Source organism: Aspergillus caelatus (genome assembly GCF_009193585.1).
Source record: "Aspergillus caelatus strain CBS 763.97 unplaced genomic scaffold BDV27scaffold_22, whole genome shotgun sequence".
Classification (NCBI taxonomy): domain Eukaryota; kingdom Fungi; phylum Ascomycota; class Eurotiomycetes; order Eurotiales; family Aspergillaceae; genus Aspergillus; species Aspergillus caelatus.
The window spans coordinates 223,423-244,176 of record NW_022475285.1 but is presented as its reverse complement, the minus strand read 5'-3'; the positions used below and the strand labels follow the sequence as shown (position 1 = coordinate 244,176).

Genomic DNA, 20,754 nt, shown 5'->3' with positions numbered 1-20,754 from the left:
TAAATGAAACGGGAAAAAAAAAAAAAAAACCATTAAGTAAAGTATAAACACCACCACCATTTAAACCCCCAATTGCCATCCAGCAGCATAAATAAGAACAAAAAAAAAAATCAAGAGCAAAGAAATAAACAAAGAGAGAGAAAAACGTAGAATCCCCCTTAAAACCACCACAAAAACACCAAAACACCTCTCCCAATCAGCCCACAACCCATAACATCACCTCCCCCCATTATCACCCCCTTCTCCCCCATCCCTCTTTTGATCCCCAACCCCAAGAGACTCCATAACCCGATCAACCTCCCCCCTACACCCCGGAACCGCACTCCTCACCTCCCTCGCCAACACATCCCTAAAATTCGCAAACGCCTCTCTCTTCCCCTTCAAATCCTGATTCCCCCTCTGCACAAGCTCCACAAACTCTCTCGTATAGATATCCGGATTGCGCGCCGCGTCCACATAGTCGATTATCTCCGGGGGAAGTTGTATCGAAGCCAAATTAGGATCTTTGGGATTCCCGATCGAGATTTCTGGGTTTGTGATCTGGTTTGGGTCGTTTGGGTCCGGGAGGTTGGTGGTATTTTTTTGAAGGGTGGAGAGGGTTTGGGTTAGGGATTTTCTGTTGTTTTTTTTTTTAATTTTTATGTCCTTCGTTAGTTGGTTGGTTCATTGGTTTCTTTTTTGGGGGGTGGTGTTTCTTGTTGGTGATGGAAGAGGGGGGGGGCTTGAGTACATTTTTCGGACGAGTTCTTGTTGTGTTTCGGGGCCTAGGTAGCCGTGGACTGCGGATTGGATTTCGAAGAGGTGTTGGATTGCTTCTTTTAGGTCGTCTGTTTTTTTTTTTTTATTTGTTTTAGGTTGATTTTGTTCGTTGGATTGTGTTTGGGGGGTTGGAGCGGTTGGGTTTGGGTGTTTGCTTACTGTCGACTTGGCTGAGGGTTATGGGTGCCATTTTGGGGATTTGTTGAGGTGAGGTTTGATTGATTGATTGATTGATTGATTACTGGAACTTGGAAGATAAAATGAGAGTGGGATGGATTTAAATGAATCTAGACTTGTTTGAGCCGCAGTGGGGACTCTGGGGTGAACTAAACCTGTTTGGGTAATTGATTATGACCTCACTATGTATACTATTTATTTCTATTTATTTATTTATTTCTTTTTTTTTTTTTATTTATCTACGATAGTATTCAATTATATCGATTGTGTAATATGGAACCATGCTGGATTAAAGCAAATGCTTGCAATGCATGTCTAGTATTGACAATATATACGTATAGAACAAGATTAGTCCACTGTCTATAGATCCATACACACACCCCCACTTAAATCAATAATAATTACACTTCCTTCGTCCGGAGAGGGATATTGGGTATCTCAATCTCCGTCTCCATCTCTAGTCCCGACAGGCTGGGGAACCGTCGGCTGAAATTGGCCTCCCAATCCTCACTTGGCGTAGTAGGTGTGGCCTGGCTGCGCTCGTTGATCACCTCCGATCCCTTCACGCGCAGGCTCTTGGGCTTGGGAGGTGCTGCGGGCCGAGACGACCCCGTGCGCTGCGATTGCGCATAGCCACTATTTGCCGTCTCTTGACTGGGTATACCTGGCGTCTCCCACCGGTCCTTGACAGGCGACGCTTGTCCCTGCGATCCGTATAGGTGCCCCGCCGCGCGGGTGTTGATCCGCGGTTCGGGAAGAGGGTCGTTCTGCTTTGCCGGCAAAGCAGGGTTCATCTCCTCCGTGAACCGGCCATAGCCCGTTGCCGTCTTGGGGGGAGGCGCTGACTTGTTACTTTCCTCTAAGAATGACTGCACCCGGTTCTGGATCGACGACCGTGTATCGGGCCCGGGTCGGAAGCCCCCCTCCCCTCGTTCCGTTACCTGTCGGCGATACTCGGCAGCCGCGTTGGCGACGCGCTTCTCCTCCTGGGAAAGACGTCGGCGCTCCAGCTCCCGACGCATCTCCGGAGAGATGTCGTCGTTCTCGGCGTCACTCATTTCGGCGGGCACCTCTACCAATTCGGACGAAGTGATCATGACCTGCTTCGGCTCTTCGGTGGCGGGAGACTGGGCTTTGGATTCTGGGTTGCTCTGCTCGAAGCGCCGGAATGCATCGCCAAACCGACCAGCAAACAGTGTCTTGGTCCCCGACAGCGATAACGTAGAAAGACTCGACCGCTTGGCGTGTTTGGCGCTGCCACTGTACCGCTTCTCTTTCTTCCGGCTGCTCTCTTCTTCCCTCGCCCGGAGATAGTCGATGTCGGACGAGATGTTGGCCCGGTCTGCCTCGGTTCGCGCATGTTGTAGCGGCGCGCCCATGTCGTACGAAGGTCTGGGGATATCGAGTGAGGAGCGTGCGCTCTCGGAGCCGCGGCCAAAGTCATACCTGGAAGCTGCCTGGACGGACAATGGGCGAGATTTGCTGTTGGCCGATTTGGATCGACTCGTGAGCTCTTCCAACTCCAAGTTCGATGGTCGCATGCCTTCCAAGGAAGGCCTTGATGAAGAGGTCGACAGCTCGGAGATGCGATCCGCAGAAGTTCTTGGGTCCGCGGAGGGCTTCGTAGGGGACGGAGGGTTGAGGGGCCGGGAAGCTTTCTTGTCGCCGTCCGCGGGCCATGGTTGACTGGAGGGCCGGCGTTGATGGTCTGACGAAGGAAATCGATAGATGGGGCGGCTAGGGGGCTTCAGCTCCGGCACCGACGGCGTCTGGGGTGGCGACGTCATCGTTCCTGTGGAGACCATGGTTGGTTTCTGCGGCACCGGTTGGTACAGGGGCACCTGCGACTGCTGGGGTTCCTCGCGGTGGTTGAAAGACTCGGAGGGTCGACTCTTGACGTGCGACGTGTGGGGTTGCTTCTTTACCGGTGGTTGGGGAGCCTGCTCATTCACCGCGGGAGAAGGACGTTTAGCGAAGGCCTCATCGGCCAAGGCGTTTGTGAGCCTTTGCGCAAGATCACCATCCTCTTGTTTCGCCTCGGCGAACGCGGGCTCAAAGTCGAACTTGCCACCCTTCTCGTGCAGGATATCAAATTGATCCAAGGAGGGGAACCGATTCGTGAACTCGTCCGTAGAGTCCCGCGATTTTTGGCCGCCATCCAAGACGGCGAAGGGGTCTGTGGAGCCACCACGGAACGGGGAGGGGCTTGGCTTTGCAGAAGTGTGCTGAGAACTGGTTGGTTTTGTCGGCCGCCCGCGCCGCATGGGAGCAATCTCTGGGATAATCTGAGTCTCCTGGATCGGTGGAGAGAACACTGCGCCGACTTGCGGTGTCTCCGTTGGGGATGGCGGGAGTTCCTGATAACGGCGGGCTTCCGACGTAGAGCGATTCGCGTAGATCTACACAAATTAGAAAACCAAGAACGAATCCAGTCATTGGGTAACTCACATCTCGGATTGGAACTTCTTTTCCTTGCATGCGGCAGACCTCTTGTACTACCTCATAGATATTTGGGCGCTTTTGCGGGTGCTCCTTCAACATCCATGCTAAAGTCGAAGTTAGTACCCCCCCACACGACCAACATTCAACTAAACTTACTGATGAGCATCCTGAGGCGGTCCGAGAAAACAGGGTAAGATGGAAATTTGTAGGTCGCATTCAGGATGGCCATTTGGCCCACCTCTTCGAACGGAGTTGTGTAGTAGCATAGCTTGTATAGAAGTACACCTAGCGCCCAAATATCGCTCTTCTCATCGATAGGTTGCTTGCGATAGACATCGATCATCTCCGGACTCCGGTACTGCAGCGTTGTATGCCTCTGCACATCGTCCTCGATCAGGCGGCCCTCCGCAGCTGAAGTCGCCGCTGGACGAGGGGGTGCCGCAGAGCCGAAATCGCACAGCTTATAGACACTCGAGGTCCCGTGTCGAGATATGAGAACATTCTCCACCTTCAAATCGCGGTGCAGCAACGGGGGTTTCAGATAGTGCATGCAGGCCACGCCCTCGGCCACGTCCGAGAAGATCTGGATAATCTCCGGTTCTGTCAACCGGTGCTGCAAGCGCGTGTTCATGAAGTCGATCAGGCCTCCGCCCGAACAGAACTCCATGAGCAGGAACACTTCGTAGCCGCCCCCACGGAGCTGAGACGCATGGGAATCGATATACTTCACAATGTGTCGGTGTCCCTTCAATTTCTTCATTGTCTCGACCTCGGTCCGCATGTTCGCGAGCGCCGCTTTGTCCGGCACCGCGACCCGCTTCAGCACCGCCCTATCTGAACCCTCGACGGGTTGTGGAAGACGCACGACGTAGACATGGGCAAATCCACCTTCGGAGAGGTACTTCTCGACGACCACGCGATGATTGCCGACCTGGACTTTGGTTCCTGGTAAGAAAGTGCCTGCCGGGGCGTTCACCGCGGCCAACGGATTATACGACGGAATCGGCCTATGAGAGGCCGCATGGCTCTGATAGGATTGGGGGTTCGAATGATAGGACATGGTGACTGGGGAAGCCCTCAAGGGGCGAGATTAAATTGCCGGTCGTAGGATAACTATCGTCGCAGCATAGAGAAAACGATCAGAGACGAAGAAAGGTCCGGAGTCGGAAGTCAAGAAGGGCGACTTATACAGAGGACAGTTGGCGGCGGGGAGGGAGATAGGAGGAGGCGGTGGTGATTTGGGGGCAAAGCGGTACCTGACTGATCTCCGGTGAAAGGAGGGCAGAGGTGAGTTGGCGGGAAAGAAAGGGGGGTAATAGGAGACAGGTGGACAGAGAATGAAGTTCTTCCAGATTGGAACCAACACAGCGTTTAACTGGAACTGGGAGAGGAAGAAAGAAGAGCTCCGACTGACCAGCAGTTTGACTTCGTAGTTTGAGAACGATCTTGGCTTTGGTTGGTTGGCATTCAGTCACGGGCATTTCCCCGAGCGCTGACTCAGCCGAGAAGGATCTCCAGGTTTTTTTTTCCCCCATGTTACAGATTCTGGACGTCTCTCTTATTATATCTCTTCTATGTTATAATTGATAGAGACCTTTTTCGTCGCATTATCCATTGTTCTTGTTTCGATTACAACTTCTCAATATTCTACAGGATCATCGTGATTCTTTCCCCCGGATCATCAGGAACAATGCATGACCTCGGGTCACGAGAACCCTGGGAATGCCGACGCTTCGGCCATGGAAACCATGTCGGCATAATAATCAGCCAGCGAACGGCATTAGTACGCTAGATAACGTCCTCGATGCTCGCTGGAGTATGTGTGAACCATGCTGCCTCTGGGTAGGTATGTAGTTTATTTCAATATTTCCTCATAAGCACGTCTGAAATGGGGCCATAAGCAAGTCCGGGCCAATTCATTCGCCATCCCGAGGTTCAAAGCAAGGCATTCCGTCAAATACCTCCAAGAGTAGTCATATACTTTTGGTCATCCGACCATCCATTCCAAAAGTCACATCTTCACACAGAACTGTCATCCCCGAGGCCAAGTCCCTGGCAGCGATCAAGGCAGCCGTCCCGACCAACAATGACGTGCCTGCCCAGATCTGCGCCGGCAAATAATTTCCTCCGGCGTTCGCAATCAATTGTCTTGGCTATTAACGGCCCTGTGCGAGGCCCGATACTGGTCAGGGTCAATACTATGCCCATACTAGTACTTGTCTTGCTGATGTCCTTGGTCAATGACGGCACGGTATTGGTAAACTTTGGAGGTGGAAGCCGAGTACGCAAAAAGCACATTGATCATAATAACCATACAGAGGACAATAAATCTCATGTAGTGCACAGCCCACGGAAACCCTGAGGTACAGCGTCAATACAGCATGCCCACACTCGGAAGAAAGGAACCAACCTATCTCCGGGGTCAAATGCTTACACTTGAAGGAAATATCTTTCCACCCATGCTTTGTTCCCGTAGCTGCAGTTGTCACAACGAATACTCACTTTTAGCGGAATATGTGGATATCACAATTACACCCGATGCACAGGCCCTGTGTGAGAAAGAGTTGCCATGATTTGACCGCTAAGCTGGTCATAAACGTGCCCTTTCAGAGTTGACTTTTAGTTTTATACCTCTATCTGATATACCAATAAGTAGATCAACATAATTAAGTACATTAAAGTTTAATTCTCCATTGTCTTATTATCCATAGACAATAACAGGGCCAAGACATAGAAGCGCGGCAGTTCTCAAGACCTGCTTCAATAGAAGATAAGATCTCTATTCAACATATAAACACAAAGTATCTACTGTTAAAAAGGGAAAGTTAGTCAGACAGAGCTTAAGAAAAGAAGAGACACTGCCCAATTTATAATCAACCTCATCTTCGTTGACCCGGTTTTAAATACAAATATTAAAATAAGAAAGCTTTTTAAACACCCATCTATTCAATCCACCAAGGTATAATTTCTAGTGGCCCCAGAATAGAATGGGCCTCTCTAATATTAGCTAAATCAGCGGCATCAGTAGATATAATTTCGGCTTTCTTAACACTGTATCATTCATAGCAACGGCGCAGTGCAGACACAGAGGTTTAATTACTCACTTGTCAATACAATAACTACTTTCGAACCTACCAGCACACTCCCAATTCACTGTCCAGGCTCCTGTTTCATTGTCCATACTATCTCCTGACCACAAAAGCCCTCGACCTAATAATCCTGTCGCTGACTATCAAAGACTTCAAGCTTCTACTGCTATCTGTTTTACAAAGTACCAACACACAGTCATCCATATCCACGCTCTCACTAACATAATGACTGATGAGATTCGAGAGGTTGTAAGCCAATGAGGGAATCGATGCGCTGCTGCTTTCCGAACAGCTCGTTGTTCACCTCCTTTAGTTGCTGCCTTAGCATGGCGATTTCTGCGTCTTTCCTACCCCCTTTCCTCCACGTTGCCATCCTATTCGGTTTGTATTCCTCTTCGCCAGGACTGGAGGGTTTCCTGCCCACGTCTCACGGTTATCATTATGGCCCTTCATCCTGCGGATTACCTTCCGAAATCCCTCTCCAAATAAGGAGGTTATGAAGGAAAGAATTGAATATGATGTAGGGAGCAAAGAAAAATGTATAGAGAGAAAGGATCAGGAGAAAAGGTTGGCTCTTTAATATAGGGTAGCAAAGGTAATGAATGAATGAATGAATGAATGAATGAAAAGTTCGATCAAGACAGAGGAATATCACCAAAGAGAAACTGCTAATGATAGTGTTTCATGCAGTACATTTGAATGAATTCCATGGTGGTGAACAATCGACTGCTCTATCTTGAGGGATTTCAGGAGTAAAGGGGAATGACAGCTGGGCCCAGTTCAATACTTTTTCCATCATCTGTTGGATAATACAAGGACATGCCAAACAACCATCATCATTCATCGATGTTTGACCTTACAAGACAGAGCAATAGTGGGAATTGATAAAACCTCCAGCATGTATTGAACTGTGTTTCTTCAGTGAATTTCAATGTTTTTCCATCGTCTTCTAGTCAGGCACCATCAGATATATTGGCAATTCACAAATATTAGGGGGCGCCGGATGATTTTAGCTGAAAACTAGACTAGAAAGTCAAGAAGCACGGTGAACCTGGCAGACGTGTTAGTTGTAACGATATATTACGACACAAATGATTGAATATGTGAGATAGAAGTTGGGACCACAAGAGTATAGAAAGAAGTATGGCACCTTTGGCACGTGATAGGGCTGTCAGCGCCTTGATTGATAAGCAAACTTTGATCTGATCTTTGTTAGTGGGCAACCATCATGCTAAATGTCGTGTAGATAAAGGCAGCTTTGTGTAAAAATAGCTTGTTAATGTATGAACGTCTGTACTGCATTATGTACAACTAGAAATACGTGAACCACAATAAATCGTCAACATCATAAGCAATCAACAACAGGGGGAATCTCTGTACAAATGAAGGTCTAGCCAAAATGACACTATGCAAGGCTGGATCTTGAAACAACATCTCGCTATGAGCGGTGAGGTGAATGATATATACCGTGTAGGCACTTAAGTTGGACCGTTGGAAAACACTTAAGCTAATCAAATGTATCCAAGGTTCCCGAGTATCGAGCGGCCCTCATTGACCGACATGTTCGTCACTCCCAGAGATCGTACTAGCGCCCCCTTTCGAAGCCGCTGCAGCCCGATGCCCACCTTCCAGCCTTCTGTCTCTTCCAAGACGAAAAGATATTTTCGACCCTCCTGGTCACGAACGCTGGCTCGCAACACATGGAGTCTCTGTACCTCGGACTGAGACCCTGGCGACGCAAGGCGACAGGTATTCTTGCACACTTTCAGTAGATTGAGCAGGTATGCATCAGACTCCGCCGATGAAGGCCCTTCGTCCCGTCGACCAAAGAACGAACTCTGCTTCGGAGGATTATGCTTCTGGGAGGCATATTGCGGGCACCACACCTCGACCAACTTCATCGTCCACGCCTTGACGTCCCATTCTCGCTGACCCACTCCCCGGATATCGTCATCAATGAACAGACCTTCGGTAGTGATGCGCAGAACTAGTCCGTCCGTTACCATTCCCTGTCCAGAGACCAGCTGAGCCGCTGGGCTTTTAACAAATGCATTGTTGAACTGAAAAACACCCTTGATAACAATCTTATCAGGATCTTTAGTTTCATACCGTCCCCTATTTGACGGTGGAGGTGATGTTCGAGCTGTCGATTGTGAAGGAGCGTAGGATGATTCAGAGTATGCTGACGAGCTTGATGTGCCCCCATATGGCCGTCGAGGTCTGTCGTACGGTCGAAAGGAATATGCATCGTCTTGCTCGGCAGACATTGTAGTTCGTGCTCCAGATGGAGGAGGCTTCTTCGGTGATGGACTTCGGGGAGGGACTGATGCGCTCCCTGATTTCTCCTTGGCAGCCTTCGCCGCGGCGTCTTTCGCTGCTGCTGCCTCCTTGGCCGCTGCCTCTTGGGCATCTTTGGCCTTCTTCTCGGCATACTTTTTTGCTGCCGCCTCCTTGAGGGCTGCAAACTTGGCATCCGCCTCCTTCTTTGCAGCCGCTTTTGCAGCCGCTTCCTTCTCGGCAGCTTCTTTCTCCGCCTTAGCTTTTGCTTCAGCGGCCTCCCTTTCAGCCTTTGCTCGGGCCTCCGCAGCATCGCGTTCGGCCTTTGCCCGAGCTTCGGCTGCTTCCTTCTCGGCGCGCTCCCGTGCCTCCTTTGCCGCTGCTTCTCTGGCAGCGGCCATCTCTTTCTCGAACTGCTCCCTCCGCTCACGCATTTCTTTCTCCATCGCCTCGCGCTCCTGCTGTCTTTGTTTTTCTTGCTTCTCAGCCTCCCTCTTCCGCTTGAACTCTTCCATTTTCCGTCGAAGCTCCTCCTTCCGTCTTGCCTCTTCGCGTGCCTTTTCTTCCCGTTCTCTTTCTGCGCGCGCTTTCTCTTCACGAGCCTTTTCCTCACGGGCTCTCTCCTCTCGAGCCCTTTCCTCACGGGCTCTTTCCTCCCGGGCCTTTTGCTCCCGGGCTTTTTCTTCTCGAGCCCTCTCCTCGCGGGCTCTCTCTTCCCGAGCTCTTTCCTCTCGAGCCCTCTCCTCGCGGGCTCTCTCCTCTCGCGCCCTTTCTTCCCGGGCCCTTTCTTCTCGCGCTCTCTCCTCGCGGGCCTTTTCTTCCGCTCGGGCCTTCTCTTTGGCCTTGGCCGACTCGGGTTTATTTGGTCCTGGGCCAGCGTTAGGGGGAGGCGTCTGAGGCGGAGTGCCGGCACCATACTGATTTCCAGAGTACTGGCTCCCTGGTGGAGATCCATAATTTCCGCCATAGTTCCCTTGCTGTCCGCCAGCATTACCCGACCCTCTCGCATATTCTCCTCCAGCACCGGCCTGGCCAGTATTGGCTCTGGCACTTCCAGGCCCTTTTCTTCCAAACCCAGCTTGATACACGCCGAACCCCCATCCCGCAATCCCAACCCCAATCCCTAAGAGTCCCACACCCATCCCTCCACCGCCGCCGCCGCCACTTGCGGCAGCAGCTATATACCATGTCTTGAAAATGGGCGATATAAAAGACCACACAAGGACAACGAACAAGGTGCAGACCGAGCCAGCGATGAAACTATTCCGCTGACATTGCAGCGAGGGGAGATAGAGGAAGCCCGACCCGGACGAATGTGGCGGAATAATGAAGATATCGTAGTTCCCTTCGGGCAGGTCCGACGCCTTCCGGTATTCTTGGCCGCCGGTGGTGTTCGGTTTCTCGCCGTGAGGGGGAGGAGGGGGTGGACCGTCCATTATGAGGTGATTCGGTCAGTTTGAAAACGGACTGGTTGTCTGGGATTGTCGTCTGCGGGCTTTCGGGTAGTTTTCCCCCCGCTGATTTTGTAATGGGCTATAGATATATTGATAGTGTCTGGCGCGTGGACTGCGATATATAGAGCATATTTTCAAAATGACATTAAATCGGCGCTGAGGTACCGGCTCTCAGCGCTGGCCTGGAGGAGATCTGGTGTGAGTGATTGGAGTGGAGTGAACGAACGGTATTTCCGGAACCGTACCTAATCTCAATATTTCAAAGTAAAGAAGAACAAAAAAGAAAATACACAACAAGCAAAAGCGAGACCAATTAAATTAAACTCCCAGGTAAAGGCAGCGAAGTGAGAAGCGGGATGGAAGTGAAAACAAAACAAGCGGCAAAGGGAAAGCCGAGAGAGGGTGTGATGATTGACCCGGCTTTTCGTTTTAAATGAGCGGCACAGTCGCCGTCCGCTGAACCTTGCAGACAAATTGTTACCCCGAGCGGCAAGTCGATTGACGGTCAGAAGAAGAAGTTATGTTGTGTAACATGAATTGTCTTTTGCTATTCTTCTACTAAATATCTATAGAGTAATCGAGAATGACAAAGTGTTGCTATTGTGATTGAGTTTGTTTATCATAGAAACTGTTAGTACTATAGGTATGGGCACTGACTCGTATTAAATGTACATCCATCGCAGCCTTGCGTTACTGGCAACATAGTTGGGTTTTAAGGTGTTTCCTGTTTCTTGATTATAAGCTTCATACTTCATACCTCATGTCTGCCAGTTTATTTACGTTTGGCTTTTCAACATTCCAGTGGAATGAGCCTAGATGCAATTCAGTTCCACCCTGAATCTGTTACCCGCACGTAAATATTTGGCTCGAACATCACGGTTCATTTTCCCGGGCCACTCTATTGGATATTAGTTGAATAAAGAGGAATGGTTTAATTTCTAGTCTGATAGTTACGATTATATGACAGCAATGGTTGAGGTTGTCGGTCGAATACTACTACACTTGAGATAGTCAGTGTCCATACATTCATTTCTCCTCCATAGATACAACTCCACTTTTGTTTGTTTTGATTTTCCTGCTTAAGTGTTAGCGTGGGTGTAGTCAATGCGGGGTTGCCATTGGTCAGTGCTATCAGATACTGTCGATCTCCTTATGTAAGATCGTCGGAGGGAAAAAAGTAATTTTCTGGGTTCTCGGTTGGAGTAAAAATAGATCACATCACATACACCAGCCATGCCTTCAAGTAAAAGTGTAGGTTTTTTTTACTTGCCATATGGCTTCAATTGATAAGTCAACTTTCATCTACAATACTGACGGGAATACTGTACTGCTTTTGACGGACAGGGGGAGCTCCTCAGTATTCTATATGGAACGATAGTTCTCATCTGAAGACCTTTTTCAACTCGTCAGCCACTTTGTAGAGATATTGCCGGGCCATCTTTTGCTAATAGCCGTCGGTGTCCCTTATTACCCATCTGTTTTCCTCTCATACGATCCTAGTAATAAGCAGGCTAACCGGTCCGTTACTAGTTGAATTCATCCAATTGAGGTCGTATACCTGGACTTCTTCATGACCCGCAAAATCCCTGGATCAATACTTACTATAAAGCAGCAGTAGCACGAAGAATAACTTGCAGATGGAGCAAATGTTCACGCCCGCAAGATGGCTTTATGACCTGTGACGAGAGTGTACGGTTAGGTGAGGGCCATTTGGCATAAAGCTGCTACTCGGTAGTGGTAAGCTGTAAAATATATTGTATACAATACTAGTAGTTGCTCACTGCACCACGAAGGAATATATTCGCGACCGAACAGCTCCATGAACGTTTTTCTAAGATAAACAGTGTTTTAGTATAAACTATAGTACATCGTTTATACTATCTATACACTTGTGACGCCAACTATGTAGGGATTGATCATATTACTTGTATTGGTTGTTGGTGGCAAACAAAGAGATAGCAGCTGGGGGAGATCGGCACTACTATAAGAAAGAGGCCTACAAGATTGGTTCGATGATTAACGAATCGCATGCATTTAAAGGACTCGTCAAACAGTTATACATTGACTAGTAGGGAGGGGTACACCGAAACCTGTCATAGGTTTCTGCCCTCAGGGGCACTGTTGAATGTGAGTGACCCAGCAGGTTGCACATGACAATAAAGCTATTCTGCTAATACCAACAGTTGGAGTCTACATGTAGTACGCAATAGATTGAACAAAATCATGATTCAAGTTCTGTAGGATCAACTACATAATTGAAGTCTAATTTCATGAGAATTCCATATTTTTGTGTGCTCATAAAAGGTTCATAATTGCATCCCCGCACATATTAACCAGCTTATTTCTTACCGGCCTTCTGGGCGGCCTTGGTGACCTTACCGGCACCGGCAGCAGCCTTCTCAACGCTCTTGATAACACCGACAGCGACGGTCTGACGCATGTCACGGACAGCGAAACGACCGAGAGGGGGGAAGTCGGTGAAGGACTCGACACACATGGGCTTGGAGGGAATCATCTTGACGATGGCAGCATCACCAGACTTGATGAACTTGGGGTTGTTCTCGATAGATTTACCGGAACGACGGTCAATCTTCTCAAGGAGCTCAGAGAACTTGCAAGCAATGTGAGCGGTGTGGCAGTCCAGGACGGGAGCGTAACCAGCGCCGACCTGACCGGGGTGGTTGAGGACGATAACCTGGGCGTTGAAGGAAGCGCAGCCCATGGGGGGGTCGTTCTTGGAGTCACCGGCAACGTTACCACGGCGGATATCCTTGACGGAAACGTTCTTGACGTTGAAACCAACGTTGTCACCAGGGTTACCCTGCTGGAGCTGCTGGTGGTGCATTTCAACGGACTTGACTTCAGTGGTCACGTTGGCAGGAGCGAAAGTGACGACCATACCGGGCTTGATGACACCAGTCTCGACACGGCCGACGGGCACTGTGCCAATACCACCGATCTTGTAGACATCCTGGAGGGGAAGACGGAGGGGCTTGTCGGTAGGACGGGTGGGAGGCTCGATAGCATCGATGGCCTCGAGCAGGGTCTTACCGGTGACCTTGGCACCAGCCTTGGTCTCCTTCTCCCAACCCTTGTACCAGGGGCAGTTGGTGGAGGGCTCAATCATGTTGTCACCGTTGAAACCGGAGATGGGGACGAAAGGAACGTTCTTGGGGTTGAATCCGACCTTCTTGATGAAGTTGGAGGTCTCCTTAACGATTTCCTTGTAACGGTCCTCGGACCACTTGTTGGTGTCCATCTTGTTGAGGGCAACAATGAGCTGACGGACACCAAGGGTGAAAGCGAGCAGAGCGTGCTCACGGGTCTGACCATCCTTGGAGATACCAGCCTCGAATTCACCAGTACCGGAGGCAATGATGAGGATAGCGCAGTCAGCCTGGGAAGTACCAGTGATCATGTTCTTGATGAAGTCACGGTGACCGGGGGCATCTATTGACCTCTGTTAGATGGCTGTAGAGAGCGAGGTTGTAACTCAAGATGCTTACCAATGACGGTGACCTCATACTTGGAGGTCTGGAACTTCCAGAGGGCGATATCGATGGTGATACCACGCTCACGCTCGGACTTGAGCTTGTCAAGAACCCAGGCGTACTTGAAGGAACCCTTACCGAGTTCAGCGGCTTCCTTCTCGAACTTCTCGATGGTACGCTGGTCGATACCACCACACTTGTAGATCAGGTGACCAGTGGTGGTGGACTTGCCGGAATCGACGTGGCCGATAACGACGATGTTGATGTGGGACTTCTCTTCCTTACTGCAAGAGGAAATCAGTCAGCCATGATCTGAGATGCAACCGGATACGGTAGTCAGGATTGACCTACCCCATTTTGAAGGTTTTGAGAACTTTGTAGTTCTTTGTAAGATACTAGAAAGATTCTGTGAAAAAGCTTGCTCAGATCCTACGGCTGATCGCGTAGAGGTACTGAGCAAAACAGATGTCAGTAAGGAAAGGGTTGATTGAAAGGAAGAGACTGAAAGGGAGGTAGGGGGGAAGGATATACGTACTGATGCGGACGAAGAGAGAAAGAGGAAAAAAGTTGTGGGAGGGGAAGGAGGGGGAATCCTTATATGGAGGGGCAAGCGAGAAGGCGAATTAGTGGGCGGGCTTAAGCCCTCGACCGCCGCCCTTATCATTGGACATGGAGGGGTAATGCCCCACCACGCATGTGCGGGACCGACGCAGAATCTGCACGGCGGAGTCTCTTCCAGACTGTCGACTTTTGGGCGATGACTCTTGTTGCTGCGGCCTTTTGGGTACACCAACCTCGTTGATCTTGTTTCCTTGGTTCTCTTTCGCTCGGAGACCCGACCATGACCCCACCATCGGTCACTATCCTGCCTCGATGATAAAAAATTTTCTCTCTGTGATTGTTGTGTTCCCACCTTTCCGGTGGGTTTTGGACAGACAAACTGGGCATCAACGCAGTTCTACTAGGTGGGCTACTTCGTTTGTTGCGTGTTTTACATATTTGCATTTGAACCCCGCGGTCGTCCGAGTCCTTAATTGGTCCGCTCCCGGTCAACACCCAAGCAGCTGTGGCCCGGCCGAGTGGCGCCTGTCTGATCCACCATGAAATCTTTTTCTCTCATCTTACGCCGTAGGATATCCCCTTACAGCCAGCGTAGGAGGCAAGAAACCAACCTAGGAAAATTTTTTTTCTTTTTAGTGTTTCTTTCACATATGATCGCTGCTGTGTGTGCCCCTCCTTTAGATCAATCCCTTACTGTCTCAGACTTTACTAGTTTACTTAGGTAAAGATCTGTTGCTGCCCCTCCTGAGCGGTGACAATCTAGTTTGTAGATGAAAATTTTTTTTCATATGGACAACGAACTAAAATAGAAAAGTTAAAAAAAAAAAATAAATTATCGAATAACACAAAACTCATCATATATACCATTAAAAAATTTCTGTTGGATAGCTGGTCCCGTGTTTGGTAACAACGCACAAGCTTACCATGGATGAAGGCGTTCCTCCAATCCCAAACAGGCGATTACCTGCCGCCGCTAAGAGAAAATTTTGTCTGTTGATCTGCTATACTAGCTACGTATCTGCATATAGTAGTAATCATAGTAATTGTTGAGGGGTATCGCTGAGCTAGTAAACCACCATACTCCTGGAAAACATACACAACCACCATCTAGAGTTGTAACCAAAAATTAATAATAACACCACTTTTATCTTTTCCCACCAATCCAAAACACTTTTCCCAGAAGAATTCTGGAATGTGATATTTTCTCTTTCTGGAACACCGGAAAGTGAAACTTCAGTTTTCTCTCCATCGGGCACCGCAACTGGTACACTGTTGCCCACCGAGTCAGTATGCGATCTATATGCAGGTCGTCCGCATGAACTAGTAAAGCCACCGACCTTCAAGAATGTAGTCATAGGTTCATCTGCACTTCGAATCTGCAGCTGGAAGAAGTATGCACGGTCGCCATTACAATTCTCTGCGGGGCACTGGGCTGTAGGTGAAAAGGAGAAAGCATATGTTAGCCTCAATCACGTCACTCACGAGAACTGACATCACTTACTAGCCATGCTATCGGCATTCGCAAACTCTTCCTTGCCGCCAAAGACATCCTCCACTTCTTTCTGCTTCATTTCTGTTTTCTCGAAATAACTCTGTTCCAGAACATATTGATAGGGGCAGGTCCGGCACTCAAATCGATTGACCCCAAGAGGGTGTCTTGGAGTCGGGTCCGCGCGCGAGATCGTTAGTGCATTACTGCAGTTAGGACAGACTGCAAAAAGAACATCCCGGGGTTAGCTATGGGCTGTAATGGATATGGTAGTCGGAGGGGGAGGAGGGATAAACTAACAGGTCAAGGGCATCTTGAACAGCTCTCGCTGGATACTCAAATGTCAATAGTCGGAAGAGAGCTATTTTCAGTCAATCAAGACGAGGCGGATCTGCTCTATTACGTAGCCTTCAATCACGACGCTTCGAATAAGCTGTCACTACTGCCACAGTTCCGCAGCAAGGGCTCATGCACATTGTAGACCCTTATCGGACAAGCTCGTCGTTTGGCGGAGAGAAATAATCTCACCGCCTTTGGACCTCTTGTGGTTTGGTTTGCGGCTCTGTTGCAGAAATTAGATAGCCTGAGGTACGCGCCAATTGGACGCGGGGCAGATTGAGTACGGCGGACCGGCACATCAATAATCCGAGCGGCTATCGCAGCGGGAGACATGCATTTACCCCGTAGCGCGGCGGGGAATCTGTCACGAGAATTGATATACGAACAAAGCCATAGACATTCTGGTAAGTAGCCTCCGATGGCTATTCAGTGAGCTCAAACGTTCGGGAAATATACATAGAATCTCCTGATCGTTGTTTCCCCGTATGCTAAATATAACTTTCCAGCTCTTAGTTTCCGGAATCTCCGCGTTAGCATACACCGCTTCCTTACAACCTCCGCTGTCGACCTAGCGCATCATTGTCAGAGCATTCTTAGCTACTGCCTTTATCACATCCACTGTTCTTCGAGCCACAAGTTGAAGCGGCTACAAATCTCTTTGTTTTACTAGGAATACCTCTAATTCAAGCAATCATGGAGGACGAAGTATGTTTTTTTGTTGACCATGCAACGTTCAATCCAGCCGCTTATCATTGATTGATTAGGGTGCATCGCCTCGTGAACTGGTCGTTGAGGCTTGTCGTCGAGACCAGCCTCATCTGATTGAACAAGTCCTAAAGGGTATGGAAGGGAAATCGAACGAAGAAGTGGCCGAGTTCTTCAACGGCGTTACAGACTCAATGGGGAACCACGCTCTTCATATTTGTGCTACATATGGCAGCGGTAAGTCGGTCAGATGGCGGACGGCCCCAAGTGCCACTCTTGGGTCATGGAAATCTGCAACCAAGGAATTCATTCTAACCGCACCCTACGACAGGTTACACGATGGATTGTCTCTTTGATATCCAATACTTTGAATGCGACCCTCTCACCCGCCTCGACAAAGATACTCCCCTACACACTGCTGTACGCTACGCCAACGAGAAGGATCGTGAACTCGGACTGGAGATGATCGAGATGATGTGCGAAGCTGGCTGTGACCCACGAGTCAAGAATAAGCATGGTCAAAAGCCCGCGGACCTTGTTTACAACAATCCAGAGATTAAGTCGATTCTTCAACAGACCGAATACGTTCTTGCAGAGGGTCTAAGAGATGCCCCGGACAATGGTTCTGTTCATGACAGCGCAAGTGATAGCGAATAAGGAATGGAAGGTCACTTATAGTGACGTTGCCTTCTTCCATTTATAGACGTACGACTGTGATGATATGCTACTTTTTACTTTCACCCATGGTTCAATAGATTGGTCAAAAAATATATGCCGCAGGCTTTGTACAGAGCGGAACCCGACCGTCCGGGTCCTGGTCATAGTGATTGACTTTCCGGCCTGCATCCCAATCTTGTCCTTCTGTACCCGAGGGGCTGATGTTGACTTTGAGGATAAATTACTATAGAAGTGAACGCATGCTGATTAGATTTTCGGGTTTAACACATTGGCTGCGAAAAGGTTATATTAAATCCCCGAGATTTTGGGCTTTGATAGCTACATACGGTCGGTAATAGTGCTAGTCAGTCTCGAGTTTCCAAAAAAAGTACGCTTGAGCATGTTAGCGCTTACGAGGTTGATGCGTAAGTTGAGCTGCCTATACTATCCTTCGGAAGGGCTGAAACGCCGAAGCCCGAATAACATCAGGCACGTCCATGACGACTAACTCGCAAAAATTCCTCATAAAGCGTGACTGTCACCGTCGGGGGAAAATGTGATACTTTTTTTGCGCTTCCAAAATACTGTGCTGCTGTTGAGTCTTGCCTTGAGATCTGATTCCCAGATCCTACTCTTGCCCATACAATTATTGATTTGCAACTTGAGGCCGAAACCGCAGAAAACATGGTAATAGCAGAGCGTCGGAACATTGTCGTTCTCGGTGGCTCCTATGCAGGCGTGTCTGCTGCTCACTACTTTCTCAAACATGTGGTGCCCAAGTTACCAGATGCAGAAGGATATCAGGTCATTTTGATTAGCGCATCCTCGCACGCCTTGTGCAGATCTGCTTGCCCCCGTGCACTGATCTCAGACGAGTTCTTTGACCAGGAGAAGCTTCTCGTCAGTATTTCTAAAGTTTTTGAGCAGTATCAAGACGACCGATCTCGCAACTTTCGCTTCCTCCACGGCACTGTAACCCAGCTAGACCATACCGGCCGGAATGTTACTGTGAGTTTTCCCGCGAACGACACTACAGACACGATCGATTTTCACGCGCTTGTGATTGCAACTGGTGCATCAACGCCTTCTCCCCTTCTTGGTCTGAATCGTGATGTCGGGGACCTACGGGAAAATTGGATTGCGTTCCGGAAAGCCCTGTCAACTGCCAAGAGTATCCTCATCTCTGGCGGCGGTCCGGCCGGAGTAGAGACAGCTGGTGAACTTGGCGAGCATTTGAATGGCCGCGCTTGGTGGTTTCGCTCCAAGTTGGCAAACCCTAAGGTACCGATCACGGTCGTCACTTCTGGGCCACAGATCCTCCCACTCTTGCGCCCTAGCCTCGCCAGCCTGGCAGAGCAGTACCTTGCCCAAGTAGGGGTGACCGTCATCAAGAGTGCGCGAGTCCAAAATGTGGCACCTAATGCCGACAGCAAAGATGCCTTGACTGCTAAGACGACGGTGACCCTTGAGGATGGGCAAGCTCTTGAAGCCGACCTGTACATTCCCGCAACTGGCACACGAGCGAACGCTGGATTTATTGACCCATCTCTCCTGACACCTGATGGCCGTGTTGACACCAATCCCTCGACTCTACGGGTTGATAAAGCCGGGCCCCGTGTTTACGCGATCGGTGATGTTTCATCATGGGCACGACCGACTGTTCACTTCATCGTCGAAGCTATCCCGGTCCTCTGCGCGAATATGAATCGCGACTTACTCCTTGCCGCTGGTGAGGATGAGGGCTCCGCGGGTGAGGATCGCTTGTTCAAGGAAGATACCCGCGAGACCCAGTTAGTCCCAATTGGCAAGAGCAAAGGTGTCGGGGCGGCTATGGGGTATCGATTGCCGAGTTTCCTGGTATGGTTAATGAAGGGACGAGATTACTGGCTGTGGACAACTGAGAAACTGTGGAGTGGGAGGCAGTGGAGTAAGAAGCTGTGATGGCGAAGCCTTTCCTGAGTTCGTAGCGCATGAGTCCATTCAGTACACATAACCTATGGTATAATGCTTTAACTCCATCACTATTAATTCATTACTCCGCGACGCCTATACGGTATGGGTACTTAGTACTTGATTGCCCTACTTCACAGAGTTAAGCAATGGGATATAAGAACATACCTCCCAAAAAACTATCTCAGCGAGCTCTGACATCCACGAAAACTCGTCCATTCGGGTCCAACAACCTTCTCTACCTCCGTTGCAGTTCTCCCCATCAGTCCCTTCCACAACTCGGACGTCCCAGCCGGAACCAGTTCCTCCACCTCAAGCGCGATCAAAGCACTGAAGACCCAATCCTGGCATCTTCTCACGCCATCCTTGGGGGCCGTCTCATCTCTGATCACACTGATCGCTTGCAGGCGCTGTGAGCCATCTAAATCTGCGATCTTCGCTAATCCTATGGCATCCACCAGAATGAGGTCCGAGTCCGAGCGATGTTCGAATTCGTACCACAAGCGGCCTAAATCAATGGGCCGCACGTGCAGAAGATCACCGATGACTTGTGCCGGCTGATGGATTGCGAATGCCCAGTGAGATCGATGCCTGGGGTCTTTGCCTTCGCCACTTATTACCATGGAGAGGTAATATGACATGGTTTGTTCCTTGCTCTTGCAATGACTTGTGGTGGTAGGAGATTGTGGGATGCCGTGTCTCCCCGCGTTTCGCCGGCTTTACTTCGGCAAAACTACGACCCTCTGGTCAATTAGGGCTCCCTTTCGACCATTGAGGTCTTTTCCATCCAAATTGGTGGATGCACCGTGCAGATCTCCTCCACATTCGTCCACCCCGCATGCTTGTCTTCCTCAATCTCGAGATTCAGATCAACCTTCTCCGTACTCGTTTTCGGTTCAACCACAGCCGAGAAGGAAGGGTGAGACCTCATTTCTTGACCGTTGATTTAACCGACTGAGCCGTATCTCATGGGACCATCTGGGAATGAAACCTGTTGAATGCACAATGGCCTGTTGAACAATTACGAGATGTCCCTAACATACAGGGCACTATGGCTGGAAGAGAAAACGTTGGTGTTTCACCCTTGTAGGGAAGATTCACTGCGTAACGGCATGGCCTCCTAGAGTATTTTCCTTTCCCTGGCCTTCAGACATACAGATCCCTATATAACCGTGAAGATGGATTGGGACATATACATTACACGGGAAGCGTCCCCGGTAGTTCGAGCCCTAGATGACTGTCACCCCGCAATCCGAGTGTGGAGGAAAACCGGCTTATCCGACGATGTCATTACGTCTAGTCTGAAATTCCCTCAGTGATCTGCGCATATTTAAGCCGTGAGGTGTCAAGGCAATGCATCAGCA

General features: G+C 49.5%; 9 protein-coding genes across 9 annotated transcripts; 1 reads left to right on the top strand and 8 right to left on the bottom strand.

Annotated features, from left to right (window-relative positions):
* Window positions 1-216: 216 nt before the first annotated feature.
* nut2 (mediator complex subunit NUT2) lies at window positions 217-978 on the bottom strand (the record flags this gene model as incomplete). Its single annotated transcript, XM_032074661.1, has 3 exons — window positions 919-978; window positions 731-827; window positions 217-616 (listed from the first exon to the last, which is right to left on the bottom strand). Exons 1-3 carry the CDS (start codon window positions 947-949, stop codon window positions 217-219), a joined length of 528 nt encoding a protein of 175 aa, XP_031931579.1. The 5' UTR covers window positions 950-978.
* A 243-nt stretch (window positions 979-1,221) lies between these two features.
* BDV27DRAFT_122396 (putative serine/threonine protein kinase) lies at window positions 1,222-4,792 on the bottom strand. The gene is made up of 3 exons (XM_032065617.1): window positions 3,535-4,792; window positions 3,385-3,482; window positions 1,222-3,335 (listed from the first exon to the last, which is right to left on the bottom strand). Exons 1-3 carry the CDS (start codon window positions 4,436-4,438, stop codon window positions 1,338-1,340), a joined length of 3,000 nt encoding a protein of 999 aa, XP_031931578.1. The 5' UTR covers window positions 4,439-4,792; the 3' UTR covers window positions 1,222-1,337.
* A 180-nt stretch (window positions 4,793-4,972) lies between these two features.
* BDV27DRAFT_122395 (uncharacterized protein) lies at window positions 4,973-6,026 on the bottom strand. The gene has a single exon (XM_032065616.1). It carries the CDS (start codon window positions 5,674-5,676, stop codon window positions 5,398-5,400), a length of 279 nt encoding a protein of 92 aa, XP_031931577.1. The 5' UTR covers window positions 5,677-6,026; the 3' UTR covers window positions 4,973-5,397.
* A 1,726-nt stretch (window positions 6,027-7,752) lies between these two features.
* On the bottom strand, window positions 7,753-9,280 carry BDV27DRAFT_122393 (uncharacterized protein). Its single transcript, XM_032065615.1, has one exon. The coding sequence runs from the start codon at window positions 9,257-9,259 to the stop codon at window positions 7,979-7,981; it is 1,281 nt and encodes a 426-aa protein (XP_031931576.1). The 5' UTR covers window positions 9,260-9,280; the 3' UTR covers window positions 7,753-7,978.
* A 3,125-nt stretch (window positions 9,281-12,405) lies between these two features.
* Window positions 12,406-14,241, bottom strand: BDV27DRAFT_122391 (elongation factor 1-alpha). The gene is made up of 3 exons (XM_032065614.1): window positions 14,041-14,241; window positions 13,705-13,973; window positions 12,406-13,648 (listed from the first exon to the last, which is right to left on the bottom strand). Exons 1-3 carry the CDS (start codon window positions 14,043-14,045, stop codon window positions 12,537-12,539), a joined length of 1,386 nt encoding a protein of 461 aa, XP_031931575.1. The 5' UTR covers window positions 14,046-14,241; the 3' UTR covers window positions 12,406-12,536.
* Window positions 14,078-14,774, bottom strand: BDV27DRAFT_122390 (uncharacterized protein). The gene is made up of 2 exons (XM_032065613.1): window positions 14,225-14,774; window positions 14,078-14,141 (listed from the first exon to the last, which is right to left on the bottom strand). Exon 1 carries the CDS (start codon window positions 14,692-14,694, stop codon window positions 14,350-14,352), a length of 345 nt encoding a protein of 114 aa, XP_031931574.1. The 5' UTR covers window positions 14,695-14,774; the 3' UTR covers window positions 14,078-14,141; window positions 14,225-14,349.
* Window positions 14,775-15,153: 379 nt separating this feature from the next.
* Window positions 15,154-16,258, bottom strand: BDV27DRAFT_122388 (DNA-directed RNA polymerase III core subunit RPC11). Its single transcript, XM_032065612.1, has 4 exons — window positions 16,040-16,258; window positions 15,752-15,961; window positions 15,588-15,682; window positions 15,154-15,519 (listed from the first exon to the last, which is right to left on the bottom strand). The coding sequence occupies exons 1-4, from the start codon at window positions 16,050-16,052 to the stop codon at window positions 15,484-15,486; spliced, it is 354 nt and encodes a 117-aa protein (XP_031931573.1). The 5' UTR covers window positions 16,053-16,258; the 3' UTR covers window positions 15,154-15,483.
* Window positions 16,259-16,771: 513 nt separating this feature from the next.
* Window positions 16,772-19,381, top strand: BDV27DRAFT_142010 (ankyrin repeat-containing protein ANK1; the record flags this gene model as incomplete). The annotated part of the gene is made up of 4 exons (XM_032069897.1): window positions 16,772-16,783; window positions 16,843-17,020; window positions 17,115-17,426; window positions 18,375-19,381. 4 exons carry the CDS (start codon window positions 16,772-16,774, stop codon window positions 19,379-19,381), a joined length of 1,509 nt encoding a protein of 502 aa, XP_031931572.1.
* A 188-nt stretch (window positions 19,382-19,569) lies between these two features.
* BDV27DRAFT_142009 (uncharacterized protein) lies at window positions 19,570-20,230 on the bottom strand (the record flags this gene model as incomplete). The annotated part of the gene is made up of 2 exons (XM_032069896.1): window positions 19,570-20,056; window positions 20,160-20,230. 2 exons carry the CDS (start codon window positions 20,228-20,230, stop codon window positions 19,570-19,572), a joined length of 558 nt encoding a protein of 185 aa, XP_031931571.1.
* Window positions 20,231-20,754: the final 524 nt, after the last annotated feature.

Bases quoted from the DNA above. Each gene is read 5' to 3' on its own strand.
- BDV27DRAFT_122396 (XM_032065617.1), bottom strand. From the start codon at position 4,438: ATGTCCTATCATTCGAACCCCCAATCCTATCAGAGCCATGCGGCCTCT. The intron at 3,483-3,534 runs GTAAGTTTAGTT...CTTCGACTTTAG, and splicing joins CCGCCTCAGGATGCTCATCA to CATGGATGTTGAAGGAGCAC. The intron at 3,336-3,384 runs GTGAGTTACCCA...TAATTTGTGTAG, and splicing joins AAGAAGTTCCAATCCGAGAT to ATCTACGCGAATCGCTCTAC.
- BDV27DRAFT_122395 (XM_032065616.1), bottom strand. From the start codon at position 5,676: ATGTGCTTTTTGCGTACTCGGCTTCCACCTCCAAAGTTTACCAATACC.
- BDV27DRAFT_122393 (XM_032065615.1), bottom strand. From the start codon at position 9,259: ATGGAAGAGTTCAAGCGGAAGAGGGAGGCTGAGAAGCAAGAAAAACAA.
- BDV27DRAFT_122391 (XM_032065614.1), bottom strand. The intron at 13,649-13,704 runs GTAAGCATCTTG...AGAGGTCAATAG, and splicing joins GTATGAGGTCACCGTCATTG to ATGCCCCCGGTCACCGTGAC.
- BDV27DRAFT_122390 (XM_032065613.1), bottom strand. From the start codon at position 14,694: ATGCAAATATGTAAAACACGCAACAAACGAAGTAGCCCACCTAGTAGA.
- BDV27DRAFT_122388 (XM_032065612.1), bottom strand. The intron at 15,683-15,751 runs GTAAGTGATGTC...TTTCACCTACAG, and splicing joins GAATGCCGATAGCATGGCTA to CCCAGTGCCCCGCAGAGAAT. The intron at 15,520-15,587 runs GTCGGTGGCTTT...GGTGGGCAACAG, and splicing joins CTATGACTACATTCTTGAAG to TGTACCAGTTGCGGTGCCCG.